Consider the following 19,910-nt stretch of genomic DNA (forward strand, 5'->3'; position numbering starts at 1 on the left):
AATAAAAATTATAATTTTTTATAATTTTATTTTTTTTTCATTTTTTCTTTTTTATGATATTTTTTACTTTTTAAATTTTTTAAGATTTTTTTGAAATATTTTTTAAAAAAATTAATTTTAAACAGACAAAATAATTTAAAATTATCTTTTTTATTTAAATTAAAATTAAAATTTTTATTCTTTAAAATTCATTCAAAATTATAATTTTTATTTTTTTATGATATTTTTTTAAAATATTAATTTGAAAAGTAGATTGTAATTTGAAATGATGATTTTTATTTGAATTAAAATTAATATTTTTATTTTTTTAAAATTTAAAATTATAATTTTTACTTCTTTTCAATTTTTTATAGTATTTTTAAATTTTTTTTACATCAATTTTTTTAGATATTTTTTTAAAAAAATAATTTAAAATGGAAATACTAATTTGAAATGGAATGATAATTTTTATTTTTATCAAAATAAAAATTTTTATTTTTTTATAAATTTAAAATTTTTATTTTTATTTTTTATTATTTTTTAAAAAAAATAATAAAAATATCAAATGATATGGTATTTTTAAAAACATCATCTAGAATGACGTTTTTAAAAACATCGTTCCAAACGACGCTATCATATTATTTGATATTTTTTAATTTTTAATATTTTTTGGTATCGTTTATGTGAAAAATAGGGAGTGATGTGGCGATGATAAAAATATCGTTCAAAATAATATTTTATTATTTTTATATCAATTTGATAAATAAATTAAAAATTAGATTATTTATATAAATATTTTTTTTTTTTTAAGGAAGAGGACTCCATCGCTGCCTCTTTTTACCGAACCGACCTTTCCTTTTTCGGCTGCTTGAGACCGCCGAGCCCTAGCGCAAAATTCCCTCTCTCTCGCGACATCGGAAGAAGAAAAAGGTAGAAGATTCCACCCTTCCAACGAATCCTTTTTAGCGTTCTCTTTTTGCAACTTCAGATCGACTTCAAAGTAATAATACTACAATCACTGAGTGATTAAACTCGATTCGACCCTTTTTTTCCATGAGATCTTAACCTATTTCTGTGATTTCGTTCTTGTGTTCTTTGTTGATGCTTTCTTGCGGATTGGTACAAAGGAAAAGCTATGACCACGGAAGAGGATTCGATCGATCAAGCGAGCAGCGCCCGCCGCGAGAGGCTCAAGGCTCTTAGAGCGGCCAAAGAGTATCTGAGCACGCCGGACGACGGGCCCGTTCAGGATGAGAACAAAGAAGAAGGTCCGGTCGATGTTCATGGTGACAGGTGATATTTTTTGATTTTGGTATTTTATTCTGTTCTGATTTCGGTATCTTCTTTATATATTGTGCTTTATATATTTCTTCGTACTGTATTTAGTTTGGGCGACTAGTTCTCTAAGAAACAATGGTTTTTCGGTCTTAAAATTTAATTTGAGAAGTAGGGATGGTGTTTTCAAGTTCCAACACTGGAGTGTCGAGGCAATAATTAGAAAGGAGAATGCTGCATATGGACTTAAAAAGTGGATCTGTTTGTGACTCGATTCTCTTTTTCAAGCTAATGTTTCATGATATAAACTAATCCAGCAACTAAAAATAAAGGGGGCGTATTTGTTTATATATATATATATATTTAAAAAAAAATCACCCGGAAAAATTCTAATTTTAAACCTGATCATTCTTACTGGTTCATGTGATGGCCATTTTATTGAGTACTTTCAAGACCGATCATGTGCTATAGCTCTTGCTGCTATCTAGGTATGTTTGGTCGAACAAAGCTGGACACGTTCCAAAACCGAAATCCATGAGTAGCTATCTTCTCTCCATTGTTTCACTGCTGCAGACAGCCATGTTCTTAAATTTGGGACTATATATTTTTTCCCCATCTGTTGTACTAGAGCTACAGTCCACACAATCATCGGTTGAACTGCGACAATTGGGGTCAGTTTGTAAGTTCTCTTAGCTCAGTCTTTATACATCATGGAATTGTTCATGAGTATATCTGGTTCTTAGAGTTTCATACAATATGTTGTCGAACCATGCTTTGGTATTGGTTCTTAATGTGCCCTTGAATTCAGTTCTTGGGTAACTTGTTGAAGGATAAAACTTTCATAGACCAAGAATTCTTTTCTTCTATTGTTGATTTGAGATAGAGTATCAGCGGATTGCTGCAAACTTAGATTTTTTTCCGTTTAAGCCATATATGTTCTCTGGGTGCTTTGTTGGGATCTAGTTACTTTGCTAATTGATGTCTCTTAGTTAGCTTCTGCACTAATTTGTAAATCCTAGGAAGGTTTTGGACTTTGGTTGGTGCCCTTTCTGTGCAACTACATTTGCTTTCTTTGGTTTCCAGCTTGTTTCTTTTAGTTTTTCCAGCTATATTGTTTGGGGTTTTCTTCTGACATGTCCTGTTTTGCTGGTTACACTTGTAACTTGTTATTATGAGGTGGCAATATTTTCCTTCTCATTCTTTGTTTTTGCCTCTTCTACATATCGCTGCCTTTCATGGGGTGTGGTCGATGGCCATCTTTTTATTTTTCTCTTGTTCTCTCATCTTTTCTAGGATTCATTTTATTTTTGCTAGGGCATAAGGGTAAAATTTGTAGGAGTCTTAAAGTTTTGAAAAAAGTAAAAAAGAGCTTGATGCTCAATTGAGAAAATAGAAATGATGAAAACTCAGAGAATGTTCACCAATCAAAAACCACTTTGCTTGAGGGAAGTCCAAGTTTAATCTTGCTATGGGTTGGTGATTTTTTACATCTTGATAACATCTGAGATGCATCAGGATTTTTTTTTTTTTTTTAATTACAAGATAATACTTTATATGCCAAGAAAACAAAAAGGTGGGAGTGCATCAATAAAATATTTTTATATCCTGCAGTTATCCATATGGCTCTTTTCCATCTTTATTACCTTAGCTTAGCTATTAACGTGCCATTTTAATTGTCCAATGTGAAAACAAATCTTTTGCTCTTTAGAAATGTTGACACTAACTTTGGAAATAATTTCCTTTGTTTTAATGTATGTCTGTAATCAGGAAAGTCGTGGCTGTTGAAGAAGACCCAATAGAGCAAGCTGCTGCTGCACGCCGTGAGAGGATTAAGGCTCTTAGGACAGCAAAAGAGCTTTTAGACATGCCTGATGAAGGTCCAGTGCACAACCATAGCAATGCAGAAGACTCTGAGGAAAATGAAGAAGACAAGTAATTTCTTCTGTTCCCTGCTGCTCTGTGAGCAATTATGTATACACAATGAGCTAAATTATTTTTCTTTATCCAATAGATTATTTCCTTTTCAGTTGCTTACGACCTATCTGAATTGCTGTTTCAAGAGATGCTTATTTGTTCTGCTGTTAAGCTTTAACTTACATCAAAATTCTTATTGGCATCAGAAATGCAATTCTGTAGTGTATATAAAAAGGGATGGAGTCTCCTTGCTTCTGCTGAGAGCATCATGTTTCAAATCTTGAACAACAGGACGATCGCTTCATGATAACTATTCTGATTAAAAAACATATATTTTTTATGTGAAATTCCTTAGCATTAGGTTTACACGTTTTAGGAGAGTATTGATAATGAGTAATACAAAATATTACATGATATAATCATGCTTATAACTTGTATCAAATGCTTACCATGCTTTAGGACAAGTTTCCTAGTAAACACAAACTTTTTCAGTGTTCTCTTAGTATTGTGACGAAATTATGAAGTATCTCTCCATGAGTACTTGTATGGTACCAGAAAATGACTTTGCTAGATGGTGGTTCAGGTTATTTTAATCCTACAATTCTGATCTTCTTACACACTTCCATTTCCAGCAATGAAATAAAGATTCCACTTTATGGTTACAATTTTCTCATTTTTTTTTAATGTTTAGACTTTATCTAATCTATCAAGGTTTAACCTTTAATAGGAGCACTGGGATTTTTAATTCCATTTATTTACTCTCCCTCAGTTATGCAGTCATGATGCTTAGCAAAAGGGGGTAGGATGGTGGAAGAAAGCAATGTTAAAGAAGATTTAGTGTGTTTATTATTTATAAATGAGTTACGCAATGACATATTGATCAACATCTTTCTCCTTCTACCTCTTTTGTTTTTCTGTTCTTAATCTTGCTTTTTTCATTCTAATTCGTCATCCTCCTCACAGAAAAGCAACCTCTATTTTTTCTTACTTTACCCTCTTCTTCTTTTCTTAAGAATCATTTACTCCCTGTGTTCTTCCTTGACCCTTGCTGATTTTCTTCTTTCTTATCTCTTACCTCCCTCCTGCTAAAAAATTTCTACGTCTCCTTGCTTCTCTAGACAATCCTTCCTTTTACCTTTTTATAGAAAATTATGTAAGCAGATTAGAAATCTGAATCTCATCATCATAACCACTTATTCCTAGAGGCACAGATAAAATGTGTCAATGACCTTTCTCATCTTTTTCTTTCGCTTGGTTTCTAGATATCCTACTGTTTTAATCAATACATTACTTCATATGCATTTACATAAATTTGATGACAGATTTGTTATTGTTATCTGGCTTAACTTGTCATGATATTGATAGGATTTCTGACACGAATTTGTTTGTGAAGAATTCTGAAGCGGAAGGTGCATGAAGTCTCTGAAAGATAATCACTACAACTTCTATGAGCTGCACCATCCAGTTAAAGCACATTGACTAAGAGACGAGTTATGCTCCAACTGGAGGTGATAATTCAAGCTAGAGAAAGTTCCATGTCTAAATATATTGGAGAATGAAAATGAGGAGGACATATTTGAAAAACTTTAGTTGCTTAGAATCTTTCAAGGTGAAAATGGTTAAATTTTAGTTATATAGGAATTTGCATTTGAAGGGGGAAGTACAGGTTTTTATTTTGAGGATTCCTATCTGAGTAGGGTTGATGTTATGAAGTCTAAGATCAGTGTTACAGTTTCGACTAGAAAAGTCTTGGAGTTATTTGTATTATGTCATGATGTAGTTTTAATCTTTATTCATGTTGTTGAATGGACCTTTGGATTTTGTGATTTGGAATTGGTTGGTTGATTGTAACATGAGGTTACCATTGGAGGCTTCTTTTAGACATTGCTTCAAGGTGAACTTTAGGTTGAGGGAATAAGGTTTAGGATTTTTCAGTATCCAAGTTTGTTCTTTCAAAAAGAAGCTATCATTGTTATTGTATTGTTATTATAAGCAGAATCATTTTTTATCATGAATCCTCTGTAGTGCAGATCAGAATCTTAAGAGTCCTTTTGTGCATATTCTTCTTTATATTTCTTTTGTCCTCTCTCTTTCCTCTTTTAATTTTCACAAAGATAACATGCTTAACTTTATGTTCCATTTCATTTTCATTTCCAATTGTCATATATTACAGGGTTTTCTTTTCTTTCTTGATTAAAAGATTCTGAAAGTATTCATTTTATTCACTGAATATTGTCATCGCTTGATAATTATTTTTTTGCATATTCTTCTTTATATTTCTTTTGTCCTCTCTCTTTCCTCTTTTAATTTTCACAAAGATAACATGCTTGACTTTATGTTTCATTTCATTTTCATTTCCAATAGTCATAATATATTACAGGGTTCTCTTTCCTTTCTTTATTAAAAGATTCTGAAAGTATTCATTTTATTCACTGAATATTGTCATCGCTTGATAATTATTTTTTTATTTAACAGCATTCCGAATATGAAGTTCAGAAACTACCTTCCTCATGACAAACAGCTTCAAGAAGGCAAGGTGGCACCAGCTGTCTTACCCAAGTTTGAAGACCCTGTCGCTGCTGTGCCCTCAGCACCTGAGAAAATTGAGGTATTCAATAATGTCAGAAGCTGAAAGTGCAACAGATTCATGTGCAACTTTGGTCACTCAACGTGGTTAAATTTCAAAATGCAGGACCCTTTTGTAAATATTGCTCCAAAGAAGCCTAACTGGGATCTCCGTAGAGATGTGCAGAAGAAGCTAGACAAACTTGAAAGGCGCACGCAGAAAGCAATATACCAGCTCATGCGTATGCACTTGCTTTCAGGAGATGGATGTGTTTTATCTCTTTATCTCTGTGTGCATGCATGTCCGCGGAAGAGTGTGCGCGCGTCCATGTGTGTGTGTTTGCATGTGTGCGTCCATGTCTGTGTGTGTGTGTTTTTGCATGTCTTTGTATCTTTTTTCTCATTTTTATAACCTTTTGCAGAAGAACAAGAAAAAGAGAAAGAGGCCCTGGAGGCAGAAAATGGCGAGGCCGAAGACTAGTGGTGGGGCGTGGAATTGATTGGGGACTCGAGTAATTGTCTCTAGAATTCTGAAGTTTCAGAGGGAAAATGGTGGGTAAAAGAGGGCACTTGCAGTGAGTGATATATCATGGAAACTTCTGTACTGGTTGACGGGGCTTGAAGAACAACAATGTGGGGTTAATTAGCATGAGATGCAGATTCAGTGTAGTGCCTGTTGCATGACAAATGAAAGGACAGCACGCCGTTTTGTGCACCACGACGCTGAAACTTCCTGGTGTCCTTGGGCTTGTTAGTATGACCATACATGGCATCTTTACATGGATGGTGTCTCTATTTATGAATATGGGATGGACAAGTTTGCAGATGGGAATGGAAGTGGATTTCATCCATGTACGAGTAAAACCACTTTTTGGTCTTGCCTTTTTTTTTTATTTTTTTGATTCCATTCATTCACAAGCAGCTTCTTCTGTCTCTTGATTGGACACTGAAGGGTCGTTAGCTTGTCGAAGCTATTTTCAGGTTAGTGCTTGAAAACTTGTTCTACCTTCAATCTTGGAGTCCAAGTGAGAGATCCCGTTAAAGAAGATACTTATGGTATACCGTGCTCATTTTGAGAATGGGCCAAAAAAGAAAAAAAAAAAAGCCTCTAAGTATTAATACTGTCAAAATGGGTTAGTTCGGTTCGATCCAATCTGGCCCATAAGGGTTTAAAATTTAATGGGCTGAATCAGGTTAGGTCTAATTAAAAAATGAGACACAATATAGGTGGTTCGGTCTAATCCTTTAAAGACTGTAGGTCGGGCTGGGTTAGTCCATGGGTCTTGAATCTCAAATGACTGAAGAGTGAAAAAAAGAGAGGCAGAGAGTTCGAGAGGTGGAGAGTTTCGAGCGGTTGAACTTGGAGAGTGGAGAGAAATCGAGAGAGCCTGGAGAAAGGTCGGAGGTGGTGTGGATCTGACTCGGAGAGTGGAGAGATCAAGAGAGTTCGAGGATGAGGTGCCGTGGTCGGATTTGACTCGGAGGTGGCGGTATCTCGAGCTTGGAGAGTGGAGAGAGATCGAGAGAGTTCGAGGAGGAGCTGAGGTCAGATTTGACTCAGAGGTGGCGATGAGGAGGAGGAGAAGGAGGGGGTTTGCTTGGAGGTTAGATGGAGGGGCATCCGTCGGCGGAAGGGAGGAGGGGCTCGAAGGAGGGGGATTGCCAAAGGTTAGATGGAGAGGCGTCCATTAGTGGAAGGGAGGAGGGGGCTGGCGTATCTTGATTCGTGATTAGACTCAGAGGTCAGAGGCGGCGGCACTGACGATGAAGAGGAGGAGGGAGGATTTGTACAGTTGGGAGGCGAAAGAGAGAGGAATCGGCGGAGGCGGTTGTCTTGCTGGTCTGCGACAGCGGTCGGCGATGTGGGGCAATGGGGTTCAGGAGCCAGAGATTAAAAAATAAATATGATTTTTTAATTTTTTTTTAAAGTTTTCATGATCCACTCGGGTTAGTCCGATCCAACCCTTTGGGCTGATGTGGGGTGGGCTAAACAGATCCGATTGTTATTTGGGCTATTCATATGGCTGCCCAGCCCATCCTATTTACAAGACTGGGCTGGGTTGGTCCTGTGGGCTAAGTCCATTTTAACAGCCCTATTAAGCATCTTTTGATAAGATCTATCAATTAAATTTTAGCAAAATAGAAAATAGAATAAATATTAAAATAAAATAAATCTAAAATGTCTGTTATTTATTAAGCATGACGGTGTTTTAGAGCAAGATGTGCTCGAGTTGGCATTCTTTTGTCATTCTAGACGGGCAAGGTTAAATAGAACCATTTAACAGATGCTTTAATTTGCCCGCTGACGTCGTGCATGTCAACACTGCTTCTGTAGCACGCATGTTTGGCTGCTCGAAAAAATTGTCGCTCTAGGCAGTTTCTGGTCTCGCAACAAATTCTCAAAATTAGGGAAAACACTGTGCCGCTTATGATCCTTCCATACCAGGGATCTTTCCATTTTAGCGAAGGATTTGCAACTTGTTAAGTCCCTATTATATGTCTGATTTGCCCGCTCCATGGAACATATAGTTTTAAGTTTCGAGATTTCCTTACAATGGAGTGCCATGAATCACGTCCCCAAGTTGTTAACCAATCGTAGCAGTAGAGTTTGCTTGCCTATCATCATTAATCAGATTAATCATTCTAAACATGATTGCACATGCATAAATCCCAACTCCTGTAATGCCGGGCACAGTACAAAAAAAAAAAAAAAAAAAAAAATTCTTGGTCAGTTAAATGGATAGAAAAACCCTTTCCTTTTTCTTTCTTTTTTTTTTCCCATAATTTACATTTCACATGCAATATAAAACACTAGTAAACGACAACAACGTCCCATAACAAGCAAGTTTTGCGAGGACTTCAATATTTTGGAAACAAAAAGTGGGGTTGCGGTGGTGGCGGCGCTGGCGGTGGCTATTAATTAACCACACATTGTTGCTGATAGAACATGGCTCTCCCGGGTGTAGACATACAGCTCTGTTACAGGTCAACTGGTGCTCTTCAAATGCGACAGCTCCATATGATCTGGGCTTTCTGTTGTGATCATTTTATTCGTTCCAAGAGGGATCCAACGAAGGAAGTTGATAATCATCAGGTTTGAGAGCCACTGCAAAATCTGGCAATGTTGGTGCTGTCTCAAGGACCCTGCAAATGCCACCAAGATGACTGGGTTTCAGCAGCCTGTTCGTGATGATCAGTAGTCTTCCATTTGTGCATCAATGTATAGGTTGTGCCACTCTTGGTGGGGAAAAAGGTGTAAATATGGTATCGGCCACACTAAAATATTTGTAGTTCAGGGTTCATGCTACAAAAATATTTGGCAGTATAAATTGCCAAGTGGAAAAGAGACGCAAATATGTTATAGGCCACAAATATTTTACTTCATGTTACAGAGGTCTGGGCGGTGCAAATTGCCATGATCGGAATTTGCATTTATAGATTCGCTTCAAGTTAACATCCACAATGTAGGGTGCATGTTCATGTCATTCTGTATGTATAATGTGAAAAGACTAACCATTTGCTCATGCATGCCAACTCGATTTTATCTTTCTCAGGTACACATCTTAATAACGCATCTTAGTTGAATAAATAGAGGTCCTAAAAGAATGAAATTATGAAAGAATATTGAGTTCCACAGAGAAATATGTTATTATGGACTAATAATGTCAGAAAAGGTGGTTAGAAGTAAATGGCATAAACCAGAAGGATAATGTTGAGAATAGTTAGTCCAATGGAAAGAGGTTGATGGCACATACACATTATATGTGCAAATTTGCATTTGTAAAGTTTGAAGCTCGGTGAATAATAGTGTTGAGGAAGGAATCAGCTCGTACAAAATATTCTCTAGGTTAAAAACTGTATTGAAATGATTGCCGGTTGACTTTAGGAGAGAATTAGTTCAAACATCTTAAGTTGAACTGCAGACTTACCTCTCGTCACTGTAGAGGTCCCTATTGATGCGAACCTTGCTGGATGCATATTTGGGGATCTTCTCGGAAAGATACTTTGCGGTTCCCCAGCTAGGGGGATTCCTATCGAGAAACCAACAATTACAGATGTGAGATATGATATAATCCCACAATTTTAAATGATGAATCCCTACTATCAATATGGACCATAATTTGATTTCAGACTCTGGCAGGGAAACATATTTATACCAGTAGAAAGGCAAGAAAACAACGGTACATGAAAAAGAAACAAAATTTGGGACAATGAAAAGTAAAGAAAAAGAATATTTGCAGCATGTAATAAAGCAAGCTTTAATCATAAGCAGCAGCCAGTTTAGTACTACCACATAATAATATTTCAGATGATAATTAGCTGAATGTAGCATTGATATCAACCAAATTATTGCTGGTGTAAGGCTAGATGAGGGAAATGAAATTACTATGACAAAAATTGCCCTTAAGTCTAATAAGTGATCATGATGAAAAATGCAACTATTCCCCAAATGCACCCTCTTTCATGGAGTACTTACAACTCCAGGTCAGAAGCATATTCAATAAAGAATGATTAGCTGACATTTAGGCTATCAAGAAAATAATAAAGGGCAATGTATGCTACAGCAAAATAGCAAAAACCAAAGGACACAGATCCATCAAAACCCAAGTAAAATAGGAAGGATATCGATTACGTTGATGCAGGAGGCACTGCATTGAAGGCTTCGCAAGCCCTTTTGCTTTCTTTGAGGAACTCTTCTGCTGCTTGCAGAGCAGCTATAGCCATCCCGTGGGACTTCTCTGTGTTCCCTTCATCAAGGATTAGCCCATGGTAGAAATATGCAGCTGCCTGTGATGAGGAGAAGGATTTTTAAATATATGTCATCAAGTCTAAAAATGATATGCTAAAAGGAGGCAGGTAACTATCAGAAATTGCAGTTATAGAAAACAAAAGATAAAAAGATAAGAACTTTTGAATCTATGCTGGAAGCAAGCAAGTGCACTTAGAAGGATAATATGTTTCTTTTTTAAAAAAAGACAAGAATATATAAAATATTAATTGTGACTTTTCTTTCTTGTTTAGATATTTTAACATGATTAACAAGCTAATAGATTGTATATCATCATTAATTGCTATCCAAACCCATCTTCTCTACAATAGCTTCTTGACAATTGCATGGTCCATATTTTGAATGCACATCCTATCGATCAAGAAATTTTCCTCATTGTAACCAACTACTTGAACCAACATATAAGTATCTTAAGTTTGCACTGTCTCTGGGAAGGGTGCTCACTCAAGTCCACAATGAATTGTAGCAGGAATGTTTATACACACACAAAAGAATGTGATGCGAAAATCTATTCTTAGCGAAACAGTTCAACATCTGATTATCAGTAAATTACCAAATGAATGCTCTGTAAATCAAGCAAATAAAACAAAAAAACAATTAACTACCTTTGCTTCAGCATATTTCCACTTAATAAAGAGATGATGCTTCCGGCCCCAACCATCGGTTAATGGAACCTGCATGATGCTGTCATGGGCCTGCCAACACTGAAATATTTCAGTACATATCATTTTGTACCTGCTTATACAAAACATATTTACACTAATATGGCATCTAAGCAAAAATTTGGTACATATCTCGTACAGGAGAGACCCAACCATGATATCACTCGTGAGCAAGTTGATGATAGGATAAAAAAATGAAGAGAGATCACATGGACCAAGCAGCTACAGTTCAGCAGGATAGTGGAGATCCCTAGATAGCATGATTTTATTCACAGAAACCTAAACATCATATAATACTGCAAGTGCAACAAAGATTGAAGTCAACGCAGAAATAAACAATATACACAGGATGTTATGTAAATGTGGGAAGAAAGTCTTGCTAAATTCAAAGTATGGAGCAAGCATTGCATTCAAGTTAAAGAAAGCAAATTAAGGAGCAGATGCAAGCATTATGCATTCAGTGCCCACTTCTTGAGGATGACAAGAATTTGAAGTAGATTAATTTCTTCATGTGGAAAGGGGTAGGTGACAACATTGTGAGCATTTATTATCGTTAACATAATAAAATAATACCACTCAAGATTAGCTTATATATATAAAGAACAAGTGTAACACTGATGAAATTAGCAAAAATGAAAAATCAGAAAAGAATGACAGCAAGGGATTTCAGAAAGTTGTATGGTTGATGATCACTCTAAATCTGGCACCACTCCCCCACTAGAGAAAAAAAAACACCAGCCATCAGCCCCTTTCTTGTACCCGCCTCCAGTAATCCAACTGTACCCACCCACACACCCCCTGCAAGTACCATCCTCAGTGAGGGTGAACTTACAGAAAGGTAGAAAAGATAAATGTTGTAGATGGCCCAGGGATGAGGGAAGAAATGTTACTATACCTCATGCCAACACTTCACCATCTCACATGCCAACCGTCGTTTCACAGCTAGTGTGGCCTTGGGACTATCTATCGCCATTCCAAGTTGAATTTCAATGCTCTATAGGGCAAAAAAAGCCACATATAAGTCAAATAATTGAAAAGATTTTTCACTAACATTTATTGCTAAACAAAAAACAACAAATACTCATGCATGGACCAACCTTTCTAAAGGTGTGACCTGACATTGAAAACATTCAGATAATGTGTCCATTAAGAGTTTCTTAAAATAATTCACAGAAAAGGTGATAAAAATCTAAAAAGCAACACCAATAAGTTCTTGATATCATACTTTAAAGAAAGTACCTGATGCTATGGTGGGTTGCTTTGTTTTGGAGTTTTTCTTCACTTTCTTATCCTTATGTTAATTTACCAACCAACATGAGCAAGATAAATATTCATAGTGCTCCCAAATATACAGAAGCGTCTTTCAATTTCTAAGTGATTGGCAAAGACTGTTCACTGGCTGCTACCAAGTTTACAATGTAATTTAACATCTACAATATAAGAACACCAAATATTTTGTCCTCCAACAATGTTGTTAATAGTCTTCAAGTATATAATGCTTATAAATTTCAAGAACATGGCTGATGAAAAAATAGAAGTGAGCCTGCTCCTGTTAGGAAGCCCAGAACATATATAACCCTAATCAATTCAATGTAACAAACAAATGATTCAAATCTTCAATTCATTGGGACAGCTCATTGGAAATAAAGGAAAGCTGACAAATCCCAAGTCAGTACCATACAGCAACAAATATCACTTTGACCTAAAGGTTCACAGTTTCTTAGCATCAAAAATGGCAGAACCAATACAACCATAAAACCTAAATTTTGCACACCTCAGTGATCATAAATATACAATTTTCAACAGCTTTGCTCAATTGTTAACATTGATGGCCATCAAAATGCTAAGATTTTGAAATATGCATAGCAAAATTAAAAATTCCCAAAAAATGTAAGCATTGTAAGATTATGCATTTGCTACCTATATATATGCATGAAAATATACAGCATAACCAAACAAGCCTTGTACCATCTATCATTCTCTCATAATTCTTTTATTTTAATTTTAGTAGTTCAAATTGAAAAGATGCTCAAAACATGGTGTGGAATCTCATGTGCTTGCATATGTGCGGTTATCCAAATTACAGCTTAAGTCCAACTACGTTTGTCTCGGCATGAAATTATTACAGGAATATATAGGATTATTCAAAAACTGAATGCACTTGATATCTCTATCGCCTCTTTATGATTTTACAGTTTAGAATTTATGTAACTCTGCATGTCTGTGTGCAGACACATAATCCAAGATACAATCTATACATTTAACAACCCACCACTCTTACAAAATATCACGTATTCAGTGCTCCTTAATAGGTACTAAAAGCATGTCACGATATGGATTTTATGTAGAATCTCCTTAGATGCTTAGTGGACCAGATACAAAGAACTGACAGAGTACCAGACTTAAATTGGTGAGCTAAAGAATATACAAACTAATTTGCTTGGCCCATTCATGGGAACAAAATAAATAGCCATATAAGAGCATTCAAAACCAACAAAGTAGTAAGTTAACAAATTGAAGAGATCCCATAAAGCAGAACAGATTATGCAGTAGCATCAATCTCTGCACAATATTCAACCTTCTTAGTGGGGTGGAAGAGACTATCTAGCTTTCCGATTAACAAGATGTAGAAGGTAATCATAGAACATTTGTTTTTTAGGACAATAGCCAACAATTTTAATGAAGGCTAAAGCCAAGAATGCATAAATAAGCTGTATGCTGAACAAAGTGCACAGCAGAGACAGACTAGCTGACCATGGAGACAGCATGTGCAATTTTGGTCTGCTAGGTGGTATAGTCAACTAGATTATCTACCAACTAATGATAATAAGTGAAATCTTAGGGGGGGCACAAGTGGAAAGAAATTTATTATTATGATGCATATAGCCAATGGTTTACACTGATAGAGACAGAGCTATACTTCCATTACAATGAAAACTCCTCAAGGGCCCTGATCCAAACACCAGAAGTGTTTTTTCAGATGAGTAATATGTTCGCCAATTAGCCAAAGACAAACTTCCATATTATCAATCCCTAATCCTCCTATCTTCTCATCTAACGAACCTTTTAACTTCAAACAATGAATTCTTATATAAGGTTAAACCTTCAGCTCCAGCAAAAGTCACTTGGAAAGGTCTTTGGTTTTTGTTATCACCGGCTGAGAAGCCCTGGAAACAAACATGTCGTGGAAGTAGGCATTCCAAATCACAATAAATCTCTTCCCAGCCAAAAGCCAATCAAACCAATTTGTCATATGGTCTTAACTCTTAACAAATCACCTTAGTTACTCCAAACCCTAAAAGCAACAAATGATCAACCTTTGATCAATAAATAGAAGCTTTTCAATCTTGCAAACCTAGCAACCTGATAAAGCAAAGTAGATGAAACGTAACAATGAACCCCCCAACACCACCCTCAACCCCCCCCCCAACACACACAACACGCAGACCCACCTTTGTCTAAAATCATTTTCACGATCATGAAAGTGTAATTCATCCTAGAATCATCAACAAAACATTTGTATGTGTGTGTATGTATGGAGAGAATATAGATAATATGTTATATGCGGGCACCTATAGAACAATCCAAAAAAGGTCAGTCTTGACTCGATGACCGGCGGCCTGATGCTAGTGATACAAGCCATTAGATGTGATATACTAAACTGCTTACTAACAAAATATCACATGATTTAGAGATCCCTAGCGATGCATACAGTGGTGAAAAAATATGTATTGTTAGTATTATGTAAACCATCTATTTTTGACTAGATGCAAGCGATACATAGCTAGGATTTTTAAATCACATGACTTTATGATAGTAAGTAGTTTAGAGATAGTGGATCAAAACCAATAGCTCAGATCATTGGTGCTAAGCATCTAGTTGTCTGGTCAGGAGCAATCTTATTTGGGTTGTAATGGAGGCACTCACATTCTAGCTCTACTATATATGTGCGTATGTGTATGTATTCTGTAAAGATGCGGTGGACCAGGTGAATAGAAGTCAGCATGATGATTAAACAAAAGTTTTTGCCAACTCTAAATATTATAGGCTTATACCAGGCTGGTGGTGGTAGCCACCTGATAATCACAGAGCTGGTGTTAAAAGAATAAAGAATTTCAAAGATGATACAACATGCCACAAGCAAAAACAACATAAATGGAGCTTATATTGTCTAACATACTGCTCCTAATCTAACCCGCTGCTGGTAGTACTATTGAGACTACATTTTGTCATTACATCCATGGTAGGTCATATCCCAGACTTAGTGAGTCTATCACACTGACATTCTCAAAATCCATACCTTCTAACTCTACATCTACTACCATTAAATCAAGCTGCTTGAGTTCGCTTTGTGTCAACTCCATCTCAATAATCTTAGGCCAGCTCCTCCATTCCCCTCTATAACTACACCTGTATTCCCTTTCTCATAAGGACTTATGCTCTTTGTCTTGCATGACCCAGGTATCTCGAGGCATACTGAAACCTCATTTCCTATCAATGCAACTTTTTGGCCTCCCCTTATTTCCTCAGACTAATTTCATCATTTCTAGCTTTAATGTATCCTTGCCCTGAGATAATCTCAGCTGCATTGGTTACCCAACTACCAAACCATACAACATAGCCAGCTTGATTGTAATTCTACAAAATTTTCTTCAATACTTCATGCTACATACCGAACCCATAACACCCTAATAATAATCTACATGTTCATTATGAGATCAACCATGTTTCTTCAAACTGACAACCTTCATATGTCATCTTGGATACAAGATTCACTACAAAAGCACACTTTATAACCACATGAATTCTCCCTATCAATGCCAGAGCACAAAAACTACTCAATCTGTCCCGATCAGCCCAAGAATACATGGTACCTGAAACTCCATTAATGCAATTAAGAACATGGGAGAATTGAGTCTCCAGCCTAGCTCCATAACCAAGATCCATTCATCCATGAACATGCTTTTAGAACACAAGAATAATATGAAATAAAATGAAGGGCATATTTACATCAGGAATAGTTTTCACATAATATATTCTAAGTTCAATTAGTTTAGAGATAATATAGTTACTAGAATACATGGCAATTACCAACCCTAGCAAGAAATGAAAAACTCTAAAGTCTAAATAGTTGCATTAATCCTTATTAATTATAGTTCAGAAATTAAGAAGAAGAAACTGATAGCACCAACTCAAGAATGATTGCCTAGATACCACATAATGTACCAACAGATAATGAAGAATAAATTAATACCTGACCTAATGCTTGCATGCAAAGAGCTCGCAGCACTCCTTCAGTTAGGTCTAGAGGAAGATCTTTCCTACAAGTTATGGCAATAGTGAAAATGTCAAAACATCCTACGCTTCAAAACAATACTAACACCACATAAGGAATCCTAGGGAAAAAGGTTCAGAAAGTTTCATCAAGCTTTGACAATTAAAAAGAGAACATGATTTGTGAACCTCGACTCAAGAGGAATTTGAGGAAGAACATCCCGGATGGCACAATCCAAATATCCTGCTGCCTTTAAGAAAGCATCAATGGAGGTTCGCCTATTCTCTGCAACAAAGTTGCACAGAATAATGATCAAAAGCTGCAGTACTGACAGTCATCAACATGCATAAAGTTTCCAGAAAAAGGAATATGCTCATCTGACAACAAATAATCAAATGATATAAATGTATAATAATAGAGAAATAAGCTTATGAGTATGAGAAAATGGTTAGGATCATCACATTGTGAAATGACATGTATGTTTAGATGAGCAACATTACATGACTCATAAAGCAAATGACCAGCCCAAATATTTAGTACTTATGAATAATTTGGCACTATCAGTATTGTGCTAGCAAAAAAGAAATAAATCTGCATGTGACAAAAGTGAGGTTGGTTACTATGATAAAAATGACACTGTGAGACTAGGTTTTAGCATGCTTTGAAATTAATAATGTATGTTTTTATTAAAAAGAGTATATGCAACTGAGTGAGACCATGTTCCAGGCATAATGGCAGATGCACAAGAATAGTGAAAACAGGACATAAGATGACGATGCTGTATCAGTCACCCATAATCTAGTTCATAGCACCCACCTTCAGATACCCTTGGCTGACAACCATCATTAGACGTTTTAGGAAGAAGCAAAGAATTGGCTTCAGATAAACACAGCATAGACATCAAGTGTAGAACTGACAACACCTCATACCAAGCATTTGCCATGCCCGTTTCCTGATAGATAGTTATCAGTATCAGCCATCAGGCCTGCCTATTTTTGTCAAAGAAAATATCCTATGATCTAATAGTATGGAGGCCCACCTCTGCATCATCCTCCTGATTAACCCACACAAACTGCACTTCATCTTTTAACTGACTTCCTGTAAATTATAGTTAATGCAACTGTCAAGAGTCAAAAACAAACTGAATAAATATGGCACGAGAGTAGAAACATTGAAAAAATATAAACTCAACTCATCAAAACTACATCATTTAAATTACCATTTTTAACCAATCCCAGGAGCACTGGCAAGTAATCCTCCAAAGCCTGCAGAAGATCAGACAAAGAAGAACCTCCTGCAGACATCAAAACTATTTTAATTGGGTCCTTTCCTGTCCAAACTGATTGAACTAAAGACAAAACTGCAAAGCTGCAAAGCTGCAAACCATGTTGTGTAGCTGTTTTCCACCTAGGCTTTTTCACAGTCGGTGCCTCTTGGGCTGCCATGACAACTATGCGAGTTCTAAGAGCTGAGAGGTGTTCCACTAAACTTCTTGACAAGCTATTACCCAATGAGCAAGATAAGTCTACACTTTTAGGGATGCGTAATCCTGGCACAAAAACAGCCACCACTCCAGCGGTCCTTGGCCATCTTCTGTTACCACCCGCATCTGTAGGTTTTGATGCCAGGCATCCCATTTCCTGGAATTTATTTTTGCCAAAGCAACTTATGCCAAAAATAGAAACAAAAGAACACCTTTAGAAATCCTTTAGAGGTGATAAGAATGGATATATAAGGCAATACAATCAAGACCAGAAAAGAGGTTGGCAAAATCTAAAAGCAAAGGGCGGTCCTCTATAATCAAGATAAGGAATATTGCACTGAAAGTAAAATAGGAAATGCCTGAAGCCCGCTGTACAATTCACTTTGCTTTTATAACAATTAGAAGAATCCACATGGCGAGCAGAGTATAAACATGGGTTGAAACCCTGGCATCAATCAATTGCAAGGAGAATACTGGAAGAAGAGACCCCATAAAATCAAAACGAGGAACGAAAACAAGAGAACTGAAGAAGAAGGCAATCCTTGATAATCAAGAACACAACACGTCTCCTCTAAATTAAAGCTAAAAAATGTATAAAATCTATTGGACAACTCACTTTGACACTCTCAGATTGAAGGAACCCACAGGACATAGATGACACGTGGCTTGAAACAGAGGAGATTAAATAAATGCCAACCAACAAAGCACTAGGTGACTCACGGGCATTACATCAGAGTTATTGTCTAGAATACTCAAAGGCATGTCCCAAACTAGCAAGTCCATATGACAACTATGACGCTCACCTTTTCTTTCTGCCTTTCAGAAGCTAATTTGGGCCACTTGAGCGATGCTTTGATCCCTGCACAAGTGTTTCATACGTCACAAGACAAACCGACAAAAAGGTAGGAGAAAAAAAAATAAAAGGCATGATGAGAAGGATTATTCCTTTGAGTGATGGTAACCAGACATCAAAAAGACGCTTGCAACTTGACCTACGCATACCGGTTCTCATAAATTCCTCGAGGAAATGAAAACTTCAAAGGAAAGCAGTATGTTAAATTTTAAAAAAAGAAAAACCTTTTATCATTTTTTTACAATAGTTTAATACTGCTTAACTAACTAAACTCGAGTAGAAGATTTCCAAACAAATCGATCCAAGGAATCATCCTAACAAACGAAAAACAAATCCAAGACCATCGAAATTCCACAACAGAATTCTTGGATGTTTCTCTCACTGCAAAGAAACGAGTCTAAACCCTGAGAGAAAGATCCAATCTCGGAGACGATCTGACCTAAAACGGATCAAAAGCCAACCATAAACAATCACAATTCCCTCTATCTCAAAGGACATGGAGGGACTGAGACAGGAAACGGTCCAGGAAAGAGAAGAGCACGAAGAGACAGAGATTACGCTGCAATAGACGACTCGAATCTTATCTGTAGGTTCCTCCCCGTAGAAGCATTGGGTCAAGACAGTAGGCCACTAACCACTAAACTGGAAACCCTAGATTCGCGGGCGCGGCCGAAAGAATCGACGGAGAGGCCGTCGAAAGCAAGAGAATTGGGAAACCGTAACCCTAGAAATGGGGGATTCTTGGCGAATTCATGGGAGAGGTCTCGGAGCTCGTAGTCGAGAGAGAGAAAGAGAGAGCGGAGGGAGAATAGGGTAGCGTCCAAATAGCGCCCAAGCTGGAAGCTTTTAAAGGGCGGGCAGGATCCTTTCCGCCGAAAGGTAAACGTCTCTCCAAGGCTTGGCGGGCTTGCGGTTGGCTGGCTCAATGATTGGGATGGAGGAGTTTGCCGCACAAATACAGAGGTGGATCCCCGCCTTTAAGAGGTGGGGTTTAATTAATCATTTTCATTAGTTTGGCAACCTCTGGTAATGCATTAAATATTAATTATTTTATTAATCAAAGATGATGTGGGATTACAGGTCATTTTGGTAACTGGGGTCAGTTTTTCCGATTA

The 19,910-nt window shown here is 36.7% G+C and overlaps 2 protein-coding genes across 5 annotated transcripts; one reads left to right on the forward strand and one right to left on the reverse strand.

Annotated features, from left to right (window-relative positions):
- Nucleotides 1–795: 795 nt before the first annotated feature.
- On the forward strand, nucleotides 796–6,584 carry LOC105055465 (uncharacterized). Of its 2 annotated transcripts, none has more exons than XM_010937281.2 (6): nucleotides 796–909; nucleotides 1,107–1,272; nucleotides 3,022–3,186; nucleotides 5,644–5,776; nucleotides 5,861–5,975; nucleotides 6,156–6,584. In XM_010937281.2, the coding sequence occupies exons 2-6, from the start codon at nucleotides 1,115–1,117 to the stop codon at nucleotides 6,212–6,214; spliced, it is 630 nt and encodes a 209-aa protein (XP_010935583.1). In that variant the 5' UTR covers nucleotides 796–909; nucleotides 1,107–1,114; the 3' UTR covers nucleotides 6,215–6,584. The 2 variants fall into 2 exon arrangements, with proteins under 2 accessions (XP_010935583.1, XP_010935584.1); XM_010937282.3 differs by having other exon boundaries at nucleotides 807–979.
- Nucleotides 6,585–8,470: 1,886 nt separating this feature from the next.
- LOC105055464 (uncharacterized) lies at nucleotides 8,471–19,717 on the reverse strand. Of its 3 annotated transcripts, none has more exons than XM_073246319.1 (13): nucleotides 19,354–19,717; nucleotides 18,746–18,801; nucleotides 17,844–18,124; nucleotides 17,679–17,768; nucleotides 17,499–17,557; nucleotides 17,276–17,411; nucleotides 16,648–16,744; nucleotides 16,439–16,505; nucleotides 12,080–12,178; nucleotides 11,128–11,217; nucleotides 10,367–10,521; nucleotides 9,663–9,764; nucleotides 8,471–8,877 (listed from the first exon to the last, which is right to left on the reverse strand). In XM_073246319.1, exons 3-13 carry the CDS (start codon nucleotides 18,094–18,096, stop codon nucleotides 8,781–8,783), a joined length of 1,245 nt encoding a protein of 414 aa, XP_073102420.1. In that variant the 5' UTR covers nucleotides 18,097–18,124; nucleotides 18,746–18,801; nucleotides 19,354–19,717; the 3' UTR covers nucleotides 8,471–8,780. The 3 variants fall into 3 exon arrangements, with proteins under 3 accessions (XP_073102420.1, XP_010935582.1, XP_073102421.1); XM_010937280.4 differs by having other exon boundaries at nucleotides 17,679–17,753; nucleotides 19,354–19,714; XM_073246320.1 differs by lacking the exons at nucleotides 18,746–18,801; nucleotides 19,354–19,717 and adding an exon at nucleotides 18,302–18,522.
- Nucleotides 19,718–19,910: the final 193 nt, after the last annotated feature.

The sequence above is a fragment of the Elaeis guineensis genome, chromosome 12 (assembly GCF_000442705.2).
Source record: "Elaeis guineensis isolate ETL-2024a chromosome 12, EG11, whole genome shotgun sequence".
Lineage (NCBI taxonomy): Eukaryota > Viridiplantae > Streptophyta > Magnoliopsida > Arecales > Arecaceae > Elaeis > Elaeis guineensis.

Coding starts and splice junctions, on each gene's coding strand:
- LOC105055465 (XM_010937281.2), top strand. CDS start 1,115: ATGACCACGGAAGAGGATTCGATCGATCAAGCGAGCAGCGCCCGCCGC. Junction 5,777..5,860: donor CAGCACCTGAGAAAATTGAG/GTATTCAATAAT, acceptor TTCAAAATGCAG/GACCCTTTTGTAAATATTGC. Junction 5,976..6,155: donor AGCAATATACCAGCTCATGC/GTATGCACTTGC, acceptor AACCTTTTGCAG/AAGAACAAGAAAAAGAGAAA.
- LOC105055464 (XM_073246319.1), bottom strand. CDS start 18,096: ATGGGATGCCTGGCATCAAAACCTACAGATGCGGGTGGTAACAGAAGA. Junction 16,745..17,275: donor TCAGCCAAGGGTATCTGAAG/GTGGGTGCTATG, acceptor ACTTTGTTGCAG/AGAATAGGCGAACCTCCATT. Junction 16,506..16,647: donor CAAATTCCTCTTGAGTCGAG/GTTCACAAATCA, acceptor CATAACTTGTAG/GAAAGATCTTCCTCTAGACC.